Source organism: Rhamphochromis longiceps, linkage group LG3 (genome assembly GCF_057381845.1).
Source record: "Rhamphochromis longiceps isolate RC_006_pf linkage group LG3, R_longiceps_female_GT1.1, whole genome shotgun sequence".
Taxonomy (NCBI): Eukaryota; Metazoa; Chordata; class Actinopteri; order Cichliformes; family Cichlidae; genus Rhamphochromis; species Rhamphochromis longiceps.
The window spans coordinates 28472835-28495499 of record NC_140559.1 but is presented as its reverse complement, the minus strand read 5'-3'; the positions used below and the strand labels follow the sequence as shown (position 1 = coordinate 28495499).

The window sequence follows — 22665 nt, the reverse complement described above, 5'->3', positions numbered from 1 at the left end:
TGGCCCATATGGGTTTAATGTGAAGAACCCAAGTAGGCCCCATACAAAAAGCCCAGTTTGAGACCATGCCCACATGGTACCCATCCAGCCCGAGCAAAAACCAGGTGGGGCCCATATATACATGTTGGCTGGGTTGTATCCCGCTGTGACTTTACTGTATAAAGCGCTAACATCTCCAAAATGTCAGGAGTAGTTAGTCATTACAACGAGTGTTTGAACTAAAAATCAAGAATGTGGGATTCTGTTTGTCCATGATTTGAAGAGCCCAGCGAAAACCAATTCTGCAGGGGAGACGTACCTCGGCACTTGTGCAGGTGAAACCAAAGGGCAGACATGCTTCACCATATTTTCTAGTTTTTGGCTTAGAATGAAGTTGGTTTGGAAACATATTCAGCCATGCTTCATCTCCTGCTTTGCGTTTCTGTGGCCGCCCCGTGCAAGCAGTGTCCTGGATGATTGAGAATGCATCGAGACACATAGCCATTTATTATTGGTTTATTGTAATTTTCGTAGGTGAACTACAAGGTCGTCGAGACCATTCCCCACACCAGAAACATAAACTACAGTCTTTTTATACTGCAGACACTTTACTCACTTACAGTTGTTTATTCACCTTTCAGTCACTTTAATTTTAAAACTGTGTAATTTGTGTATATACTGTATATTCTGTGTATTTATTATCTCACTCTTATTGCCTGTTTATGTCATGTCCTTATCTTCAACGCCATGCTGCTCTGTTGTATGTTAATTGCCCCTTGGGGATAAATAAAGTCTTTGTGATTCTGATTCTGATCCTGACTTCCATCCAATTGTAATTCAATCTAATTGTTTTTCTCCCTCCTCTTCCTCATTTTGTTGGTTCTGTGAACAGAATTAGTGTGAATCTGAATTAATTTGTGCAAACAAGAAAAATCTACAGCTTTTCAGTCAGAGGTGGTCTTGTGATTTAAGCGGGATAGAGTAGATTTATGTGTTGATGCTTCCTGCTTCAGCTCTACGACTGGCTGCTGAGTGATATTTACACCCTGGCTGGATTACAAACTTTAACCACGTGCTGAACTTTGGCCCAGCGTTGATGCGACTTGTTAGTATAATGAACTCTAAGCTAAAAATAGAACAAAATCCTCTAAAAATAACTATGACAACGTCATCTTCAGGTCCACGCAGAATGCTCATTTTAACATTCTTATATTAACAGGATTTCAACATTCACGTCAATCATTCACATAGATATAACTTACCACGTCCTGGTATCTTTCCGTTGTATAGTTCTTGGTGCAAAGGTTATCACGTCATCCAAATCAGTTGGTTGTTTTCTGAACAGATCCAATTCAACGCGTCTTTATAAACACCGGATCTTTATGATAATGTGGCGATACTAAGCTAAAACTCACAAGTATTTATTTGCCATTAATTTGCCACTTTATTGTCAAAATTGTGTATTTTATTCTCGCAATTTTAGACCCTCCAAGCTTTGCCGCTGATTGTTTTCTACCTTCAGTGGTAGATCTAATAGTGTAAACCATTAGATCAAGGCGCATAGAGACCACTTTGACTTTGTTGTGTAATGTTCATTAACAATGAACAAAATTATAAACATTTACAAAGATATCAAAGCGAATTTCTAGATGTTGAGCCCACAGCCTCAAACTGGAGCTGTGGGACTTCATAAACTGGACCAACAAGAAGCAAATGATTTAAAATTAAGAAGAGAGCAGGTATTTTTGCGGTTACAAGTATTTCCAAACAGTTTATCTGAAGAGTATTACGCACGTTGCATGGCGCGTTGTGACGCGTATAAAAGAGCCATCTGAGAGCCGCTCAGCAATCGCTTCGAAGAAAAGAGACCGAGTCGCTCTGTCAGTCTCTGCACCTGTTACTATGTGCGGGTACAGCTCGCTCTGTAGGGAGTCTTCTTGCACTTTTCTACTCATGACTTTAATCCTGTGATCTGCCTTCGTCTTAATCACACCTGTTCAAGGTAAACCGACCTTTTACTTCAACTCTAAGCTCAGCTTAAGGCTAAAACTTTGACTCTTAAATGCCGTAAAAATCTGACATCGATCGGATACCAAATAAATGCACTATTATCGAAACCTTTACCTTTTAATAGCATCTTACCTGGTTGGAGGACTGTGCCCGGATCTCTGATCTGGATACATCATCAAAATACTAAATGTAAAAACATTTTAATGAGCATTAAATACAAAAACTTGTAAACAAAACCGAAACTTTTCAGCTGAAATCTAATTAGAATAAATTCATCTGCAAGTGTGTTGCCTCTTAACCTGGTTAGACTGACACACTGACTGCGTGGCCAACCCGTTCTCACTCCCAAAGCGTAACATTTTACGCTAGGTGACAAATCGTCACCATATTACGTTTTCGGCTACCCACCACGTTCCTAAATGACGACCTCGGAAAAAGAGGAAATATGAGAACCGTCTGGACTGAACCTACACATGTTCGCTCTTTTTCTTCAAATCGCTTAGAAACACGCTATTTAACATCATTAAAGTCCTGGTTAAGGTCAGGAATAAGGTTATGGTCAGGGCTAGGGATAAGGTTAGGTTTAGGGCTGGAATACAGGGCTGGAACGTCTACTACCGCGGGAGCGTCATTGCACTGGATTCCAGCCATAACCCGCCGCGTACCATAAGAACGCCGAAGGTCTCCTTTCGCGTTCCTCAGGAACGCCGCGGGACGTGACAAAACGTCGACATGTTACGCCTCGGGAGTGAGAACGCTCTGGCGTGGCACGAGTGGGCATCCACGCTGAGTGCCAATAATATGAAGTGTATCCTGTAGTTGTGGCTGCAATCCTCATTGAAGTGTGTGAGAATAATGACAACAGCATTGTTAACAGGTATCAGCACCTGTGTCATTTCTTACAGTGTTGAGCATTGTAAGAAAAAACCCTAAACTCTAGTAAAAACCTTGCAGCAGGATTCGTCAGCGCGTTACTGTAAAACTTACAGCAACCTCACTGTAATTTATTTAACAGTTTTACTGTGTTTTTTACATGTAACTACTCAAATTTCTACAGTATCTACTGATGCTATAGATTTTTACAGTAGGGAACAAATTATTTAAACCCCTGCTGATTTTGGAAGATCGGCCACTAACACAGAAATGATTATGATTTCAGTGGTAGGTTTATTTGAACAGTGAGAGACAGAACAGCAACAAAAAAAGAAAACAATTCAGAAAAAGTCATTTCAAAAAAGTTACTTACAACTTACAAAATCACCATGGGCTCAAATATTTTTCCCTGACTGTATTAACAGATTCTCTAATAATTTGGTCTTAAAAACACTGATAGTATTTCCACAGAATTATATATTATTAGTTGAAGCAGTGGGAGCTGGGACTACATGATCATCAGTGTGTGTGCACAAAAAGGTGGCAAACAAGCTTCCTCAAATATTTTCATATAACATACTACAAATACTAGTAGAATTTTTATTTCAAACAAAAAACAAATATATGCACTAACAGTAACAGTAAATACTATTTTATTGCCAAGGCCGAATATTCAGAATCTATATCAGTCCATCGCTACATGAAAAAAAAAAGCAGGAAGTGATACTGTGAACATTTCAGAAACAAACCAACAGGGTGAACGTCAAAAATAGCACAAAGTGATTGTTGACACCAGGTCCAGATCTGCAACAGGGTCAAAGAATGACTGCAAGTGTAATAGAACCAAGAGAGACATCGGCTATCAACACACACGTATCTCTGTCTGTCTGTATGTCTGTCTTATTAAAAAGCTGAAGGTAAAAGATTTGGTTTGAAAGGTTCTCTGTTGGTTCTCTCATTTCCACAGAAGATTCCCATTAATGCCCAGCTGTCTTTAAATAACTGTCCTGTTACAGGGTTATGGGGGAAATGACTGTAAAAGGTTTGCACTCACCATGAGCAGCATTTCTCCTGTGACGTTTAACGCCTGTAGTTTTATTTTTAATAAAGGCCAAATATCATTATATAAAGAAATTGTAATGTCTTCTGAAGACATGATTGGCCCATCTGTGTTGAGATTTAACAGAATTCATTGTGTCTTCAGTCTCTGTGTGTAATGAGGAAGAAGCTCTGGATCCCCACAGACTGTGAATAAGATGTCAGTGTGGATTTCATGCCTTTCCTCATGGCCTCACTGTGGACTCTGATCATCTACCTGAGTTCAGTTAAAGGTAAATAATGTGTTTCTATTACAGACTCTACTTTTAGACCATTTTAGCCAACAATATTTAACAAATGCTAAAGTCACCTGCAGGTCTTGATCCATTCTTTGCATGTTATATATTTTTATTTATGATTTAGAAATGGAGGTGTCCAATTATAGCAGGTCTGCCAAGACCATCACGTTAAAACGCTGCAGTTTCAGAAGAAGCAGAAGTCAGCAAACAAAGACAATTTCACATTTCTCTCTGCTTAACGTGCAAGTCCAGTTGTAAAATACTGAATTGCTGAATATATGTTTTATCATGTTTTTATCTCAAGAAGTAAAATGTTATCTTAATGTCAGTCTTCAATATAATTTGTTTTCATATTTATCAAACCTCAGTGGGAGTGAATGTTTGATGTGAATGTTGAAAAGCTTTTAATATGACAATGTCGTGCTCACAGTTTAACTGGACCAGGTTGAAGCTGAGTTAGTCACCGAACTTAAAGGTTAAATCAGTGCGGTGTTAGCACAAAGCAGACAACTTACCAAAGAACCGATTTCAAAATGTTTCTTTCGACACTTTGTTACAAATTGTTTGTTCCCATTTCTTTGGTTGAGCCTATAAAAATAATACCAAAGCTCAAACACGTTGACGGACATAAAAATGTCTTTGCACAAACAAGATCATTCCCAAATATCTATCAGCTGAAAACTGGGGCTATCTCAGCACGGAGGCCAGTGTGTGCTTAAACTATCTACAGCAGATGAACAGTATCTGAAAGTCACCTCCTTAAGAAATAGGAAAAATCAAAACAAAACAAAGGTCTGACACAGGATCTGACAGATTCATCTGGCCAGTTCATCAGAAATGGTCTCAGCTTTGGTTCAGATCAGTGTGTTTGAGGAGCTCAGTAATGAGTATCTGCAGCCATCTGTAGGAGGGTGGAGGCTATGTCATGGAGTTCAGCTGTATTTCATGGAGATCTTGTCGAACTGATGAATTATGAACAAAGAAAAGTAACATCACATTTTGATCCACCATGCTGTACCATCTGAAAAACAAGGACTAGAAAGTGAGACCATGTTTCTCCCATGCTGATTTCTCTTTATTGGCTCCTGTTTTAAATCCAGACTTGAATTGAAAATCCTTCTAATCACATACAAGGTCTCGAATAATCAGAGATTAGTCAAAACGAGAGTAAAATGTGGAATTATACTGTGGTGGAAGAACATGAAAAACTATCGTGTGGGAGGCTGTCAGAAAGACTGTTTGTTGTGCTTCACAGTTCTGATGTTGTATAAAGTTGTGTGTCTGCTCCTCTGTCTCCTCAACAGGATCATTTGTAGTGGATGTGACACAGAGCTCCTATCAGGCAGAGGAGAACCACAACATCACACTGGAGTGGACGTTCACCACCAAACCAGACACGTCCATCTCAGCACTGAAGATCCGCTGTAGACTGATAACTGATCAAAAACCCTCAACTCTGTATTATCTTTATTATGGTGTCGAGTTCTCAGCGGTTCAGGATGAAGAGTTTTCCGGACGAGTCCAGAGTGACAAAGACGCCCTCAGAGAAGGACGAATCAGACTCCAGCTGTCCAGACTCAGGACTGAGGACTCGGGTCTGTACCTGTGTGAGGTGGACACAGGTTATGGCCGCGGCTACAACAGCTGCAGAGTCACCGTCTCTGGTAAGAGGATTCATTTATAGACATGTGATCACTGTGTATAAAAAAACAAAAACTGCCAATTTCATAGATTTTTATTTGTTTGTTTTGTTTGTTTTTCTTTTTTCCAGATACAGATTTTGCTAAAACCTCAACAACAGAGACATCACTGCAAAATCCAGCTCCTCAGAAAAAGACTCAAACAAATGGTGAGAAAATGCTCCAACTTTTCTCTGCATCATTCCTGCTTGAGTGTTTTTTGGTCCATTTGTGGTGACTATGTTTATTTCTGTATTCATCATCAGCAGGTCGATCCTGGGTCCCTGTGGTGATTGTTGTCATCACCGTAACATTAGTTTTGGCTCTCGCTGGTTTTGCTGCATATTTCTCTCTCCACATCTTGCAGAAACTTAAAGTAAGAAACAAACAAACACAAACATGTTGTTGCTTCTTGCACCGTCAGACTGACTCATTACTCTACTTCTTTCAGCAGAAGCATCCAGAGGATGACGAGACACAAAAACAACCACTATCAGTGTAGCTGCTGTACTCAAAGGAGCGTTGGTCTTAATGGAGCTGAGAGAGATTTATCTTTCCTGGATCTTCACATTTATGTTGGATTCAAACCATCAACCACAGGGAGACACTCAGGCCCAGCAGCACTGAGATCATCATAAGGTCACTCCTACAAAAGGATGTGAGATTGACTTGAACTTTGACCCCAGCTGAAGACTCGAGCTTCATCCAGCTTATTTATCGAGCTCATTTTCAGACAAATAAAGTGACGTACAAGAAAACCCAGAGTGGAAGATCAGAGGATGTAAACAGGAAATATTTCTTACAGACGTCTTCAGTCAGAGTTGCTGCTGTCAGACTCTGGAGGATCTGCTTGGAAACATCAAGCAGTGAAACTGATGGATTTCCTCCTTCAATACAAAACTGTGACGTTCAGCCTGGAGAAGAAACACTCCTCTGCCTCACTGTCAGCGTGTTTAATGAATTTACTTACTGGTTGTTTGTTTGTTTGTTTGTTTGTTTGTTTGTTTGTTTGTTTGTTAGTTAAAGGTGAACTTAAACCTTTCAGTGAGACCTCAAAGTGTCTCTGAGGGACTAATTAAAGGGTTAAAATCCTCCCTGATGATCACTGTGCTGGGCTGACATAGATCATTCCCAAACAAGCAGTCTTTTCCATTCCATTTGCATTCATTACAGATGACAGTGGATATTTCCAGCACAGTTCATGTGGAAAGTTCGGGGGGAGTCACCTGAAAATTGTGTTGGTGACACAAAAGACTGGAAAAGCACCAACAAGTTTTAAAGTAATAGAAAGAGAATTTATGGAGCTCATAAGGAGAACTCCTTTGTTTTACTGATCTCACTGTATGAAAGCAGACTTTGTTACCACAGCTGATGAGCTCTGATTGTTTTTTGTTTTCTTTCTTTCATCTTTACTGTCTGAGAGAACCTGAGCTATAAGCTGATTACTTTAAACACCCTTCGTTAATCATCTGCTGCACTTTATAAACATCCAAAACAATGTGATTTACATCTCTGGATTTTTTAAGCTACAAATAATTCATTAAGTTTAATGTTAAACTTCCTGCTGGTCAGGACTCGATGTTCAGTCTGTAAAGTTTAGTCTGATTTGTGATCATGTTTTCAGTTTAGTGCTGAGAGTTGCGAGTGTAAAAGTGTCCAACGGTTTTATTTGTTAATTTTTATTAAATCTTTGGATCGTTTTTAAGTCTTAAGTTTTATATTTACAGTGTCTTCACTGTGTTGCTGAACAGACAAACAGGAACTTTAATGCTCCATGTTCATTATGTGTCACTGTAATTAAGTAGAGATGTCTTTTACTACCGAATGTAAGATAGAAGATGTAAGAAATTATAAAATGAAATGAGAGATGATAAAAGCTTCACTTGTTTTACTGGAGATGAAATGTTGATGTTCACCTTAATTCTGACTCATCTTTTCAGTGCAATACCAGAGCTGGACACTAGAGGCCACCGTCTGATTTTTGTTTTAAAGCAGTAAACGTTGTCACTGATTTGTTCCACACATGAGTGTGAGTCTACGCTTCCTACATACAAACATGTCTCTGCAGCCTCTGTGACTGCTGCAGTCAGTGGGAGTTATTGTTAATGTCCTGCAGGCCTGTAGGGGGCGACAAACAGACTTTAAAAGTAGCTACAGCCCTCGAGGCCTGGAGTTCGACACCCCTGAGCTACAGTGATCAACTTCCTTTTAAAGTGTTTTGAATGAGCGTTTTGTCCATCACCATCAACAGATACAGCAGTCCCCTGTCAATCACAAGTTAGGCCTACCGTAAAGCAGGCCTGTCCTCATGTTCTTTACTCTGATGGGACCATCGTTACCAACTGAAGGTCATGTTGTATCAAATGCTCCTTTTATCTGTTGCTCATGAGGAAAATAAATGACCAGACAAACTAATTCAAAAAGAAAAAAATACAGAGAAAATGACTCTTCTCTCTTTTTTTTAGAGTCGAGTCTTCAGGAGCTAAAGTTTGGAGATCAGTGACAGAGATTTAATTTTGACAGTCTTGAGTTTGAGTTTGCATTCATAAACATTAAAACAAATCTTCTTAACGATGCAGAATTCACTCGGCTCCACAGCTTCAGGATGGAACAGGATGGATCTGTATTAGGTTTGTTTACAGCTGGAGCTGCAGAAACCTATTTGCTGCTTTTTTCTAGACTTGGGCATCACAGTTTGATCAGAGTGTAACTCTGACTTGTTGAGATATTAGCATTACTTCTGTTACAGTCTTATTTTATATTCATGTAGCACAATGAGTACTGTATTTCCATATTGCATTATTAGCCACTGTTAGTAGCCAACCACATTAGATATCTGAGCATCCCTGACTCACTCACCTGTTGCCGTGCGCATCCAGCTCTTCGGTCACCTGACGTCCCAGCTGTCACTGGTAGGACTTGCCTACATGTAGCTGCTGCCTCAGCCTGAATTGGCTACACTTTTGTTGATTGGTGCCACTCATGTTTTGTAAAGATCATTTCCAGATTATTTCCCTGAAGCCTTCCATCGACTCCTGACATATTTTTATTTTGTGCCGTACCTTTATTATTTTACTTGGTAGTAAACAAGTGTGTTTGCAAATTTGGTGACGCTGTTTGTTCAGCATGTAACTTTGATTTGTTACGATCTTAGCCTTACATCCATTATTGTATTTTTGCTATAAATGCTAATTGTATGATACATTGCAGGAAGTCGGGGCCGAGCGAGCAGCTGATAACTTTATAGCGAGGCCGCCGCTGCTTCTCTGGGCTACGTTTACAGAATATTCCTCTTTGCCTTGTGTTCATTTTACTTTTGCCTTTTTCTTTGTGCTTTTTGCTTTGTTTGGCCTTCTCACTGGAAGTTGGAAGTTTTAGAATAGCAATTGAGCCTTACATGCAATATATGGAAGCCTGTTAATGTATTAAATTATTAAGTTAGATTCAGTGAAGCTATCTGCTCTAAACTGAAGGAATTTTTTTTTTGTTTGTTCATTTGCTTTCTGAATGTTTTGATTTGTAGATTCTCTTTTGTGTGACACCACTGAAGACTGAAGGAGGCCCTTTTTCTAGCTGCAGATTACCAGTGTGTTTCTGCAGTACAGTTAACCACAGAGGATGCATTTGTTTTGGAGTTTAATTACTTTAACAACTTGTGTTTCTTTTATTCAGAAGCTGAAGGCCAAAAGTGGAGGCAACTGTGTGCCTTGGTGGTGGGACCATCTGTGCGCAGTGCTTATTTATGCACTCTTGGTTTGAGTGTGTGAAGATGAGCTGCATGTATGAGTTGGTGATCTTTCTGGACCTTCTCATCTGGTAATCCACAGCTCGGAATTGTGCATGTACAATCAATTCATTGGTTCACTTATTTCGTATTTTAAACAGCTGTCAAAATGTTTATTTTACACTGAACCACGTCTGTCTCAAGTATAACTGACCTGTGCGCCTTCTTCATAATTAACATCGTCTCAACTCAGTATTCTGTGGTTGAAATTCCCAGGGTGACACTGTCAGGTTTTCATTGAATTGTAAAAGTTTTGAGCTCCTAATTGTCCCACCACCATTTTAATGTGTGAGTGTGACATCACAGCAAACATAATGATGGCATTTGGAGAGAAATTGTATTAGAAGTAAAACAAGGGAGAAAAAGGTCTGCTTCAATCTTTTTGGGGGGAGTGGGGGTGTTTCTGCAGTGGGCTTAACTACAGAGGGAGTGTTTTCATGTTTTGGAAATATTAATAACTTTTCTTTTCTTTTCTTTTTTTTTTAGAAGTCTTAGGTGGAGGTGGCTGGGTGTCTTTGATTATGGGACCTTCTTCCACGTTCCATGTTATTACTTTTATCATTAGTAGTGGTATTATTAACCAAATGGTTCAGGTTCAGAAACCCAAGTGAAATGAAATGCTGAGCACAGTTTCTCATGGCTCAGAAGAATTTCTATTCAAGAAAAACATGTTGAAATTTGTAGCAGCAAATATAGAGACAGCCATCCTGAAATGCTACTGGTAGGTTTTTGTGCAGTTTTTTTTTTTTTTTTTTTTGTTATTTATTATTTACATTTTCTTTAATTATAATTTGCACAGGACATAAACGTCCAGCATTTTTCACCAGCAGTAAAGTTTCCTCCACCAAAGCTTTTGTTTTATGTCAAATACAGCTTTTCTCCAATGCAATCATATTTGCTGTGTCAAAAAAAAAAAAGGGGGAATAGATTTAATAATATTAGTGACTCAGTGGTTAGTAAGTGCATCAAAGCAAGAAGGTCCTGCAAAGAGATAAAGAGTGATGACATTTAACTTTAAAATTGTTTCAGTAAATGACACAGAAAGCAGCGGCCTCGATCATCTACATCAACAAGATGAAACATGTGCTGCTGTAACATTTTCATTCCTGATGAACACAAACTCTTTTCCAGTCTCACTGACCCTCACACAGTCATACAGCATGTTTACTACTAACCTGCTGACTGTGCAGAGCTTTTCCTCTCACTGTTACTGTCAGTCTGTGTTGTGTTTGTAAACTCTTTATATTGTTATAGTTTTACAGTTTTATGTTCTTTGTCTCGCTGCTGTCAACTTTAATGTTCTTGTCTGTGATTGGTCAGATGCTGCCAGCTACACCTTCATGTAAATGTGTTTGCAGCTACTCTGACATCAGTGACCAGCTTAATGTCACTTCTCATCAGGAAGTGTAACTCTGACTTGAGTCTCAGTGCTGTTTCTGTTCTCTGTGTTTTTTCAGTGTTTGGGTTTTTGCTTATATGGTGAATTTCCCTAAAATTCAGACATGATGACAGCCTAACATTGACCATCACTGCATGCAGGAGGAGATTATTGCTGCAGTCTAACTACAGTTTTTTGAGGATGATGTTTGTCAGAAAATCCACTTCTGCTTCACTGACTCAGCAGACTGACACACTTTTTAAATTGAATCAAACATGTTCTGGTTTTCAGAGACAATATAATAAAAAAAAAAACATTATCAAAGATGAATCATTCAAAGTCTAAGATCAATATGTTTTATATTCAGACAGTCACACCAAGAATCTGTTTTTATCAACACAAACTAACAAGCAGAACTCTTTAACTGATAACTTAACAAGCAGTGAAAACTAAACTATCACATTTCTCAGGACTGAAGAAATGTAGACTCCACTCAGTCTCACATTCAAACCACCAAAATCTCAGTTGCAGTAATGTGGGTGGAGCAGTTCAACAACAAACTGCAGGTTGGTACCAGAGCCAAAGCTCCGTCCTACAGTCAATATGTTCTTGTACTGATCTGTGTCGTGTCCTTATACTCGCTCTTCTGCTTTCAAGGTAAACAGCTTTTATTTAGAATCACTCTCAGTCACATTAGCAGCTGTGTAGATTATAGACTATCACAGCTGATCAACTAGATTTAATCACATGTTGGTAAATTAATTAAATTCACTGTGAACATTTCTTCTTTGCTGTTTGATGTGTCAGTGACGACAGCTGTCAGCGAATCACTTAAACGGAGCTGAAAGGAGCTGAAAACTGTTGCCTGATGTTTCTCAGGCAAGTTCTGCACTTTTAGGAGCAACTTAATTCTGTTTAACACTGACATTGAATTTTATTTTCAAAAATATTTCTAGAAATTTGAGGTTTACATCTGTGTGTTGAGATTTCATGGAGTGATTAACTGTCTGCAGGCTGATTGTGAAGAGGAGACGTGTACTGACTTCAGGCTTCAGACTGTGGGCTCGTTCTCGTCCATCATCTGAGCAGTCATCATGGACTGGTTTCACTCTGTTTCTCTGTGGAATTTTATTCTCAGCTTGGGTTTTGTTAAAGGTTATTTGTTAAATAACTATAATTAACCGATGAGTAGGTTTTAAGTATTGATTCAGTTTCATTTGTTGAATATTTCCAGTGTGACTTTTTTAATGTTCACATGTAATTTATAAAGGATTTATTTCTTTAGTTTAAAAAAGCATAGCAAGTTTCCCGTGACAACGAGTAGAGACACTTTAACTTCCTTTAACTAAAGACCTCAGCAATCATGCATGTAAGAGGAAACAGTGAACTCCCTCAGTTCACATAAGTGGAAGTGAAAATCCTGATCAAACCATAAACAGTAGTTTCCATTTTTCATGTTCACAGTGAAGAGTTCTGCTTTGTTTCTCCAGCAGCACAATCCTGAAACAGTTTCAGAGTCTCTGTGTTTCCAAACTGAGCTGATAAATGTTTACAGTAACATCTGTGTTATTAGTTGATGTTGAGCTCCATCTGCAGGAGGGACACCGTTAAAATGTCACCAGTGTTTAGTTTCTCTCACATTTATCATGTAGCAGATCTCAGTGGGAGTGGATGTTTGCTGTGGATGTTTACAGGCTGAAATAAATAAAATAAAAATAATAAAATAAAATAAAAAAAATCTGATTTGTGGTTAGAAACACTTCGAGTGGGCAGTAAGACTGAAATGAAAGCTGAGCTCATAAGATCCACCTGAGCAGCCATTTTTGTTTTGTGTTTTAACTGTTAATGCTTAGTTAATACTGATCATTATGGTAGTTATAAGGATTTGTTATGATACAGCAGTGAGGATAGAGTTTAAAATCTCTCTCTATATAAATTATAACTGAATGTTTTTTTTCACATTTTCACATTTGATATAAAAAATATATTTAAATCATCATGAAGCTGTTATGTTTTCATGTAAAACAGGACATGATGTCATGTGATAGTATGTTTGGTTTTTTTGTTTTTCTCGAAAAATGAACCAGAGTATTAGGAGATAAAATAATAAAATAAGGATTAAATAACAATAATAAAATCCAGAAATATTCATACTGTATCAAACACTCGCCTGATTGTTGACTTCAGTATTCCCTACAAAGGTGAGCTGTCCTGCTTCTTTCTACTTGTTAAACTGCAACTCAACACTGGAGCTGCTGTCTGCAACATCCCGTGGCTATGAAGGCGTCTCTGAAGTCTCTTTGTTGGCCTTACAGCTGATCGAGAGGAGCAGAGACACTGTTGTGTAAAAACTCAACTCTAATCTAACCATCATTCTGTGCATTGTTCACAAGTTAGAACTGGTCTAAGATGCTGCAGATACTCTACAGAGCTGAGTTAACATAACAATATATATGTACTAATCCTCAACCTCTGACGGTCTACTGTTGATTACAGTAAATGGACAGTGTGACTGTCCCTGAGACAGTTAAATAAAGGTGTTTGTTTTTTTATGTTTCTGTGATAGATTCATGTTTAAATTAGCTCATTTATTTGTTGGAAAATGTTAAGATTTATTGGATAAGATAATAAAAAAAGGTATAATTGATTAAAACTTGTCTAAAATATGTGGCAAAATAAGGGTTTTGTTACAGGTGTAAAGTGCTGTAAAGTTTGTCTAAGGTAGAGTTTCTAATGGTCACATGATCATAGTTTAGCTGAGAGGACAACCATGGCAATTTGGGTCTGAACAGAAGTTTTTTCTTCTGTTTCCACAGTCTCTGAAGAAGATGAGAGAGAGAAATAAACTAAATAAACATCAGTATGATGTGTGGCTATTGTTTGAAGGAGCCCTGCATCCCTGTGATTAGATTTGCAGACATGATTAAAGAAGTTATGAAGCTTTTGGTTAGAAAAAGCTGCTGAACTGATAAGAGATGAAGCACGTCTTTATTTTAGACAAACTGATTACACGTGTTGTCTTAAGCAGGATTTGCGGTCCAGCAGAGGCAACACTGTTGGCTCTGCCTTAGGGCAAAGTTACAAAAAAACTCATTTTTTTCTGAATTGTTTTTTTTATTTCCTTTTAGTTTCAATTCACATCCAGAGCAGATTTTCTTATTTCAACTTAGTTTTTATTGCTTAAAAATCTTTCATTTTTATTGGTTAAGTGCTACTTTTATTTGTTTTAATTATTTTAATTTATTGTTGTATACAGGGCAAATGTCAGAGACAAGATATAGGTAAACCAGTCGAGGTGCTACAATAAAAACACTGAAGTTGATTTCACTATAATAATCCAGGATTGTCCAGGCCGCCTGCAGTGACATTAGTTCTCAGCAGAGCTACGCCCATTCTGTGCTAAATGCGTGTCCTGGAAGAGGAAGTGAAAGTGAGTGTTTATCCCTATTGAATGTCATCTGCTTCCAGTCAAGCACAGACTAGACTAGTTCTCAGTAGAAAGACTCAGTTCTCAGTCTGAGTCATTAATGACACAGCACGTTTGTGTTGTGTCATTAATGCATTTCATGTTTCTCCATCATGAAAGTTCAGAGTCACCTACTTCACCTGACAGCTTAGCTTGTTTTTATTTGTCATCAGTCAGACACATTATAATGTCTGAGTCTTCAGTACTGAACAGAAAGTAAGACAGAGCAGAATTAGTTACATGAAGCTGAGACTTGGAGTTTCTACAGAAATAATTCAAATACAAAGTAATTTAGGTGGTGCATTAAAGCACGACAGGCAGGAGGTCTTATGCAACAAAAATACGCTTTTTATCAATTCCCGTCATTACCTAATTCAGTATAAAATTGTACACAGGTTACATTACTCAAGGGAAGGAATTCACAAAATGTATCCAGACTGCTCTCCCTTCTGTGAAAAATGTATGACACATTATGGAAATCTGTTACATAGTTTTGCACTTCGTCCAAGGCTTCAGAGTTTTGAGTGTAACATCTTTACCTATCTGTCTAATATTCTTAAAGTCAAGATTGATCTAAATCCAACAGTAATTACCTTTGGGATCTTTAAAGAAACACAAAGCTTTACAACATGTTCAAAAAAGTCTTATGTCATATGCACTGATCATTGCAAAGAAACTGATCCTGCAGCTTTGGAAAGGCAAGAAGGTTCCTGCACTTCACCTTGAAAAAACAAGATATACCATGAATGGCAATGTTGTTTTGCCTTGTTTTGTTTAGGGAAGGGGGGGGGGCATATGTTCTATTAACTTGTAACAACTGTGATACTTGCTTCTAATAAAAGATATTTGAAACGAAAAAAACAAAAGGAAAGCATGACAGGCACGCAAGCGTCACATTGAGATTTTCCCTTACTTATTTAGGGGGACTTCATAAGCATCTAACCCCACCCTGAATGCAGTAGGCGGAGTCTGTTTTATATAAAGAGCGAGTGAGCCTCACAGGTCATTCATTCAGAGCAAAGCAGTCAGGGACTGATCGGACTGCAGCTTTCCAGAAAACTTTCTTCAGTCAGAAAACGGAATTTTTAATCATCGATCATGTCTCTGAACAACTTCTACTTTAAGGACTCTTCCTTTTTCTCACTCCCGACTTTTCTCCTGTGCTCGACTTTGTTCGTCTGGACTTCTGCACAAGGTTACACTGAATTTTAATCACATACTGGGGGGGGGGGGGGGGGGGGGGGGGGGGGTGGAAAGCTGAATTGAGTATTATCAGCTGTGCTGTGTTGTCCGTCACTAACAGTGTGACAGCTGTCAGTGAGTTACTTTAAAACCGGAAGAAGCTTAAATCGAGAAGATAGTCAGGCAGGTTCTGACTGTGTGAAGCGACTGCTCTCAGTTTACAGGTTTGTTTATAACGGACACGATGGAGATGATTTATGGCATTATTTTATGCCATTGTTTTTGTCCCTCTATTCTGAGTGCATGAGTGCAAGTGTTGCATTTTGAGGAGACAATTATTTTTGAGTGAAGAAAATTCATTTCTGCGTGCAAATAATGTATTTCAATGTTTGTTATTACACACACAGTAACAGCCCCTCTCACTTAGTTGTTGGCATTTGCTCTGCTCTGTGCTGACAGACATTAGTGGACCTGGTCTCAGTGTGTCCTTCCCGCTCTCAACATCTGTGCTCCCTGCACGCTCAACTCTTTCTGTACACGTTATAAATGCTCCACAAACCAACCAATCATAGATTTGGATGCAAAATTTCTGGTTGGCTGTTTTGGTTTCCAATCAGTTGGCTAGCTACTGAAATGATTTCAGGACGTTTAACTTTTTGTCTGTTTCCAGGTGAGGTTCTGGTGATTGGTTCAAATCTTCCAATCATCGCTGCTCCAGGTGATGATGTCATCCTGCCGTGTCACCTGGAGCCCACGTTCGATGTCTAGGGTATGACGGTGGAGTGGTCCAAACCCAACCTGAAGCCCGACCTGTCAGATGAGTACGTTCACCTATACAGACATGGAAAGGAGGTCCCCGACATGAAGATGGCCTCGTACTTCAGGAGGACGGAGCTGTTCATGGACGACATGAAACACGGGAACATTTCACTGAAGATCCTGAACGTGTCGGAGGAAGACAACGGCAGATACAGATGTTTCATCCCCAAGCTGCAGAGCAGAGCGAAAGCTGCTGTTGTTGAACTTGTAGTCGGTCAGAAGATTTGTTTTGGTGATGTTTGGGGTTGAAAAGTCAAATACTCTGATTTGTCTTTTAATTTTTTTTTGACTGTTTTGTCTTTTAGATCAAAACTTTGCTAAAACCTCAACAACAGAGACGCCGCTGCAAACTCCAGATCCTCAGGACACGACTCCAACAAATGGTGAGAAAACAGTCTGTTATGTTCCCCTAAAAAGGTCCAGGGGATGAGGGGGAAAGTAACAAATGGTGTCAAAGTTGGGGGGGGAAAGGAGACAGGGAGGCAAAATGCTCAACGGGTTTTATTAATGTTTCTAATAATAACCGAACTAAAAGAGATGGACAAGCTGCTATCACCTTTTAAAGGAAGAAAACAACAAAACTCAGCTGTTGGTCAATAAACTGAAAAGCAAGTTAAAAAAAAAGGTTAGTTACCAACCTGCCTGTTTGGTGCCCTGGGTGAACACACCCTCTACTTATTCTGATATTTTATTGTGAATCCTGTTGTCAGAACCATACTGAATTTAACCAGATAAATATTTTATGTAGTGTGTGTGTGTGTGAGAGAGAGTATGCAAATGGATAACAAACAGCCAATATAATTCATTATACATTGAGAATAGCAGACAAATCAACGATATACCTCTTCCAATAAATGGCTAATTAATATTGGGCTGAACACAGTCAAAAAGATTCAATAAGCCACATCAGTGTCTACTGTTTACTATCATAGCCAAGTGGCTAACAAAGGTTAACAGAAGTTTTCACTATTCCTACTAATGAATGTTATCTTGTTTCGGGATACATAATACCTGCAGTTATCCAAAGACACATCTTCTTACATTCATCTTTTGCTCGTTTCTCCTCTTCTTTTCTCTACTTTTCTAAACAGACCTGATGGCTTTGATCTTTTCTTGTCCATCTTCCATCAGTAATTTTGCAGTATCAACATCCAACCCCACAACACAAATTAACAGATCTACACCTTAGTGCACAGATTCGTTTTTTTTTTTTTTTGTTTTTTTTAACTGTTCAGGAGACACAGCACGGAGGAGACCATTGTTTGACAATCAGGACGCAGAATATAATGCGCTGTTAAGAAAGAAAAAAAAAATCTGTGAAACGGTGAAGCCATGAAAGGTGAAGCACGTTATAGCGGGGGACCACTGTATCCAGAAATAGATGCACACCTATACGATTTATGGTAAAGTGAGCTGCCTTGTATGTACATGTGTTGAAGTTTCCTTGTTTGTTTTCTCTGAGGCTGAGGCTGGGGGATGGCTTTGTAAGCATCTGGAATGTTGGTATACCAGGTCCAGTGTTATAGTATATTACCTCATCGAAAAGCTCACAGAATCCAGGCAGGACAGCTTTCAGGCTTGCATGGTAAAAATCTCCTGCCACAATTACAGCACAGTACGGGTGCGTCGTTAACTGTTTATTAATGGCTAGCTTAGCATCAGTTTGTGGTGGCACATAAAGTGCTATTATTGTGATTGCTGTGAGCTCTCTTGGCAAGTAGAAGGGTCTACACCGTGGTGTCCAGGCCTCAAGAGCCAGTGTCCTGCAGGTTTTAGCTATCACCCTGGGTCAGCACACTTGAATCAAATGATTAGTTCATTACCAGGCCTCTGGAGAACGTCAAGACATGTTGAGGAAGTAATTTAGTCATTTAAATAAGCTTTGTTGGATCAAGGGCACATCTAAAACCTTCAGGGACACCGGCCCTTGAGACCTGGCGTTCAACACCTGTGGTCTACACCCTAGACCCCTACTCTGCTACCATACACTGTACCAGCATATATTCTATGTTTGGACAGCAGTGGGCAACATTAACTGTGGTGTTGTTACACGGGTTATTGTTCACATACACTAGCAGACCTACTCCACGTTTCTTACTGGACTCTTTGTTCCTGTCCACTCTGAATGATTAGTTCATTACCAGCCAAGTCTCTGTCACAATCATATCACAGTAATCCAAACAACGTGAGGTGATCCGCAGTTGCAGGTCATCCATCTTGTTGTTTACTGACCATGAGTTGGTGAGGAGGAGACTTATAATAGCAGGTCTGTAGGCGGTTAGTGCTTAGCTCTCAGCCCCGCTCTCTCCCCCCTCTTCTGTTTCCCATGCCTCCCTCACCTGCGCCACTTCAGATGTTGTATTGTGAAGTTGAAGTCCCTATTCCTTTGGATCTCAGGGGGGATTGAGTGCCAGTCACTGTTGGCGAAAGTGTGCAGGTTTGTGTGATTAGAACCGTGAGCAGTTCAGTTTTACTGTACTGCTCCTGCTAATTGGAGAAGTGAAATGAAATACACAAGATAAAAAGAAAGCTGCTAAATTGCAACTGCAACTGCTCTCGCCACGATCTTGCAATTGCTATTTTTGCCACCTTTCTTTCATTTTTTGCCATGTTTTACTCTTAATATCTGTCCTACTAACACTGATATCCATATCCAACAAAGGTCGGTCTCTTTGTAGCTTCCTTTTCCTGTTCTGTTTGCCTTCATCTCCCTTAACTCCATGATGCGCTGGTACCCATAAGAAGGTGACCATAAGCCCCATCATAGTAATTCTGTATAATATTTGCTGAACGTCAATCAGAATGTCAGGTCTGCAGGTCTGAGTGACGATCTTGCAAACTAGGCAATGATGAACTCGAGTCGGAGCATATCACAGATCTCAATGGTCTTTCATCTTCAATCCACTGGACCGTAAACTGTATTGAAACCCTTTTTCCCTTTTTCCTTTTTATACTGATAAACAGTCACTAAAGCCTTTCCTTACTTTTGTGTTAAACTCAGGAACAATAAATTCTATCCCACTTTGGTTGGCTGTATTCCTTGATGCATCTGTGTATATTTTGACATAACTGTAACACTGATATGCAGTGTATGTGAGTTTAAGATAAAAGCCCTATCTGTGTTCTTTTGTTCAATAGTGTGAAATCTAATACCGCATTGGGGAGTATCCATAGTGATAGCTCTTCATAACTCTTCAATTCTCTTTTTCTTTTGCAGCAGGGTTGAAAAATTGTCTTTTATGCATGATCTTGACCATATCTTTGTAGACTTGCCCAGTGGTACTAGAGCTCACCTTTCTCTGCCCTTAAGTATTTTTAATTGCTGATAGGAGTCAACTGTACAAAAAAAGGTGGCCCCTAAGGCAGGAGATATGGCAGGACACACCCACACAAGGTCAATTTCAGGAGGAGACCTGTCTAGGGTCGTAACACAGTCCAACTTTTCTCTGCATCATTTCTGTTTAGGTTTTTGTGTAATTGTGGTGACCTTGTCTTTTTTTTACATCAGCAGGTCAATCCAGGGTCCCTGTGGTCGTCGTTGTCATCACCTTATTAATAGTTTGGGCTGGTTTTGCTGCATATTTCTCTCGCCACATTTTAAAAAAACGAAAAGTAAGAAAGAAACACACAACCATGTTGTTGCTTCTTGTGTCATCAGAATGACTTATCACTCAACTTCTTTCAACAGAAATATCCAGAGGATGAAGACACACAAAAACAATCACTACCAGTCTAGCTGCCTTGCTGAAAGGAATGGTAAATGGACTGGTTCTTGTATACTGCTACTCTGTTTGAGGAAAATACACACTTTAAACTTTCACCCCAGAAAACGACTCAAGCTGCGTCCAACTTATTTATTGAGCACTTTCACATAAATAAAGTGTTATACAAGAAATGATCCTCCCTGATCACCCACTGTACCATCTGGGAACTCTTCTTGTTTAGCACTCGTAATAACACAAACACTAAATCCTCCTTCTTTTGTGCTGTTTTGTAGCAGTGTATACACCTGAGACTGTCACCTGTCTGTCTGTCCTGCACTCTCTCTCTGTTTCTTTCTCTCTGATTGTGGAATAAAAGTATGAACATGTATTTATAAGTTACACTTGTGTTTGAATCCTGCACCTTATCACACATTTGATTTCCATGTGTGACGACTGCAAGTGTCCAGAGTGAGGACAGACTGAGGGACCCACTGCTGCACATCATCTGTGAGGCTTTGCACCCCTGATGATCCACCAGGACAAACTCAACAGTGTGTGAGGAAGAGGAGGAGGAAGAGCCAGCAGCAGCTGACAGATGGAGAGAATAGACAGACTGTTCCCTGTTTGTGAAGGACTGCTAGAAAAGTTTAACATAACTAATTTTCTGTCCTGAATCAGTCTTATTAGGTAATGTTTAAATAATTTTATCATTCCAGTGTTTTCAGTGTGGGAGAAAGTACTCAGGGCCTTCAAGTTACACACTATAAAAGGCAGCAACAAGTTTAATGTTCAGAAACCTAAAGTATGTATCAGCAGCAGAATGGAGCTAAAAATAAATGTTTGTTTCAGTTCTATGAAGCTCTGAGTAATTTGGATTAGTAGCACTGCTGTGTTTGTTGCATCATATTGCTGTAATTGTTTATATGCTTTAAATATTCTGAGGTAAGTTGATCTATAGTGTTACATCATATTCTATAAGGATGTTATGTGTTTGTAGACTTTCTGCCCAGTTTGACCCATTTAGCAGAAGTCAGCATGTTTAAGGCTCTGATATCTATTCTGTATGACTTAAAGCAGTTTTGACATGGTCTGATTTTCTCACCCAATAAAGGAATATTTAATATATCAGTCTACTCTTCATTCTATCAGAAACAGTTATCACAGCTTGTACATTTTCTTTTCACACATATATGTAAGCATTGAGCCAAATGTAATCCCAACATATTAAATGAACAATATTTATCTCTTATGTATAATACATCTATATATACACTGTCAAAGATACCTGTCTTTGAGTGAAGATTTAAGGTGATAGGAAATATAAACAAGTGCAACTTGAATCTTTGACCCAGAGTTCAAGCTCACTGCTGTAATATATCCTGTAATATACCACAGTGAGATGAAATGAATCAAATGACTGTTCAGCACAGAATTGAAGCCCAACAATCATGTATTACAGTCCTGTGGTCTCAGCCTCAGATACTGAACTAATCAAAGTGATGTCATGACAAAAATGAACGACCAACAAAACATTTTTTTCTCCTTCATTTCTGTCACACAAAGCTGTATGAAACGTTTCTCGCGGTTAGTATCATGGTTGCTAGGCAACCTGAACAGCACGACGAAGGCTAGACTGTCCCATTCCACAAGCCTCTCACTTCCGCACTTCTCGTACTTATAGTACACACCGTACGTAGTGTGCGTACTTCAAGCATGCGGTCTCTTAATTGGGACACAGCAACAGAGACCGCACGCTAATGACATCATAAACCCTTGACTTATGTTACATTAACCCTTTAAGACCTACCATAGAACCAAGTCCGCCAGATCTTATATTATATTTTTACATGCTGTGGAGCCATTTTTGGGAGCATTTCAAGTTGATATACATCAATACAACCATTATAGCCCAAATTTCAATAATATGCATGCATTAAGTGTATAGTGCAAAAAAGTGCAATAAACTACAAAAGAATTGAAAATCCTTTTTGTTTTTTTTTAACATATATTTCTAGTTAGAGAAATTTAAGAGGCTTATCCCTCAAAACTGTTAATACAAAAAAGTTGCACAAAATAGTTTCCCACCACTGGAAATTTATTTTGAGTGTCTTCATAATTTTATTTTTGAAATACACCAATCTATACTATGGACAAACTCTGTTGCTGTTATTAGATACCTCCAGAGTCTGTGTGGCCAGCAGCAGTGTTGGTCAGCAGTTACTGATTACTTGAAAAAAGTAATCAGTAACTAATTACTGATTACTTCCCCCAAAAAGTAATCCCGTTACTTTACTGATTACTTATTTTCAAAAGTAATTAATTACTTAGTTACTTAGTTACTTTTTAAAAACACGATTTACAACCTGAATAGGTGATAAAGCGATAGATCTCTCAACCCAATTCTACTTTTTCTACATAATCCATCATACAAAATGTAATCAAATGGAAAAGTAC

At 38.9% G+C, this 22665-nt stretch overlaps 1 protein-coding gene and 1 pseudogene across 1 annotated transcript; both read left to right on the top strand.

Moving 5' to 3' along the window:
• The first annotated feature begins 4132 nt into the window (after positions 1-4132).
• LOC146673824 (uncharacterized) lies at positions 4133-6380 on the top strand. Its single transcript, XM_085392057.1, has 5 exons — positions 4133-4193; positions 5504-5863; positions 5971-6048; positions 6145-6254; positions 6333-6380. Exons 1-5 carry the CDS (start codon positions 4136-4138, stop codon positions 6378-6380), a joined length of 654 nt encoding a protein of 217 aa, XP_085248183.1. The 5' UTR covers positions 4133-4135.
• A 9224-nt stretch (positions 6381-15604) lies between these two features.
• On the top strand, positions 15605-20243 carry LOC146673823 (myelin-oligodendrocyte glycoprotein-like; annotated as a pseudogene).
• The last annotated feature ends 2422 nt before the right edge of the window (positions 20244-22665 follow it).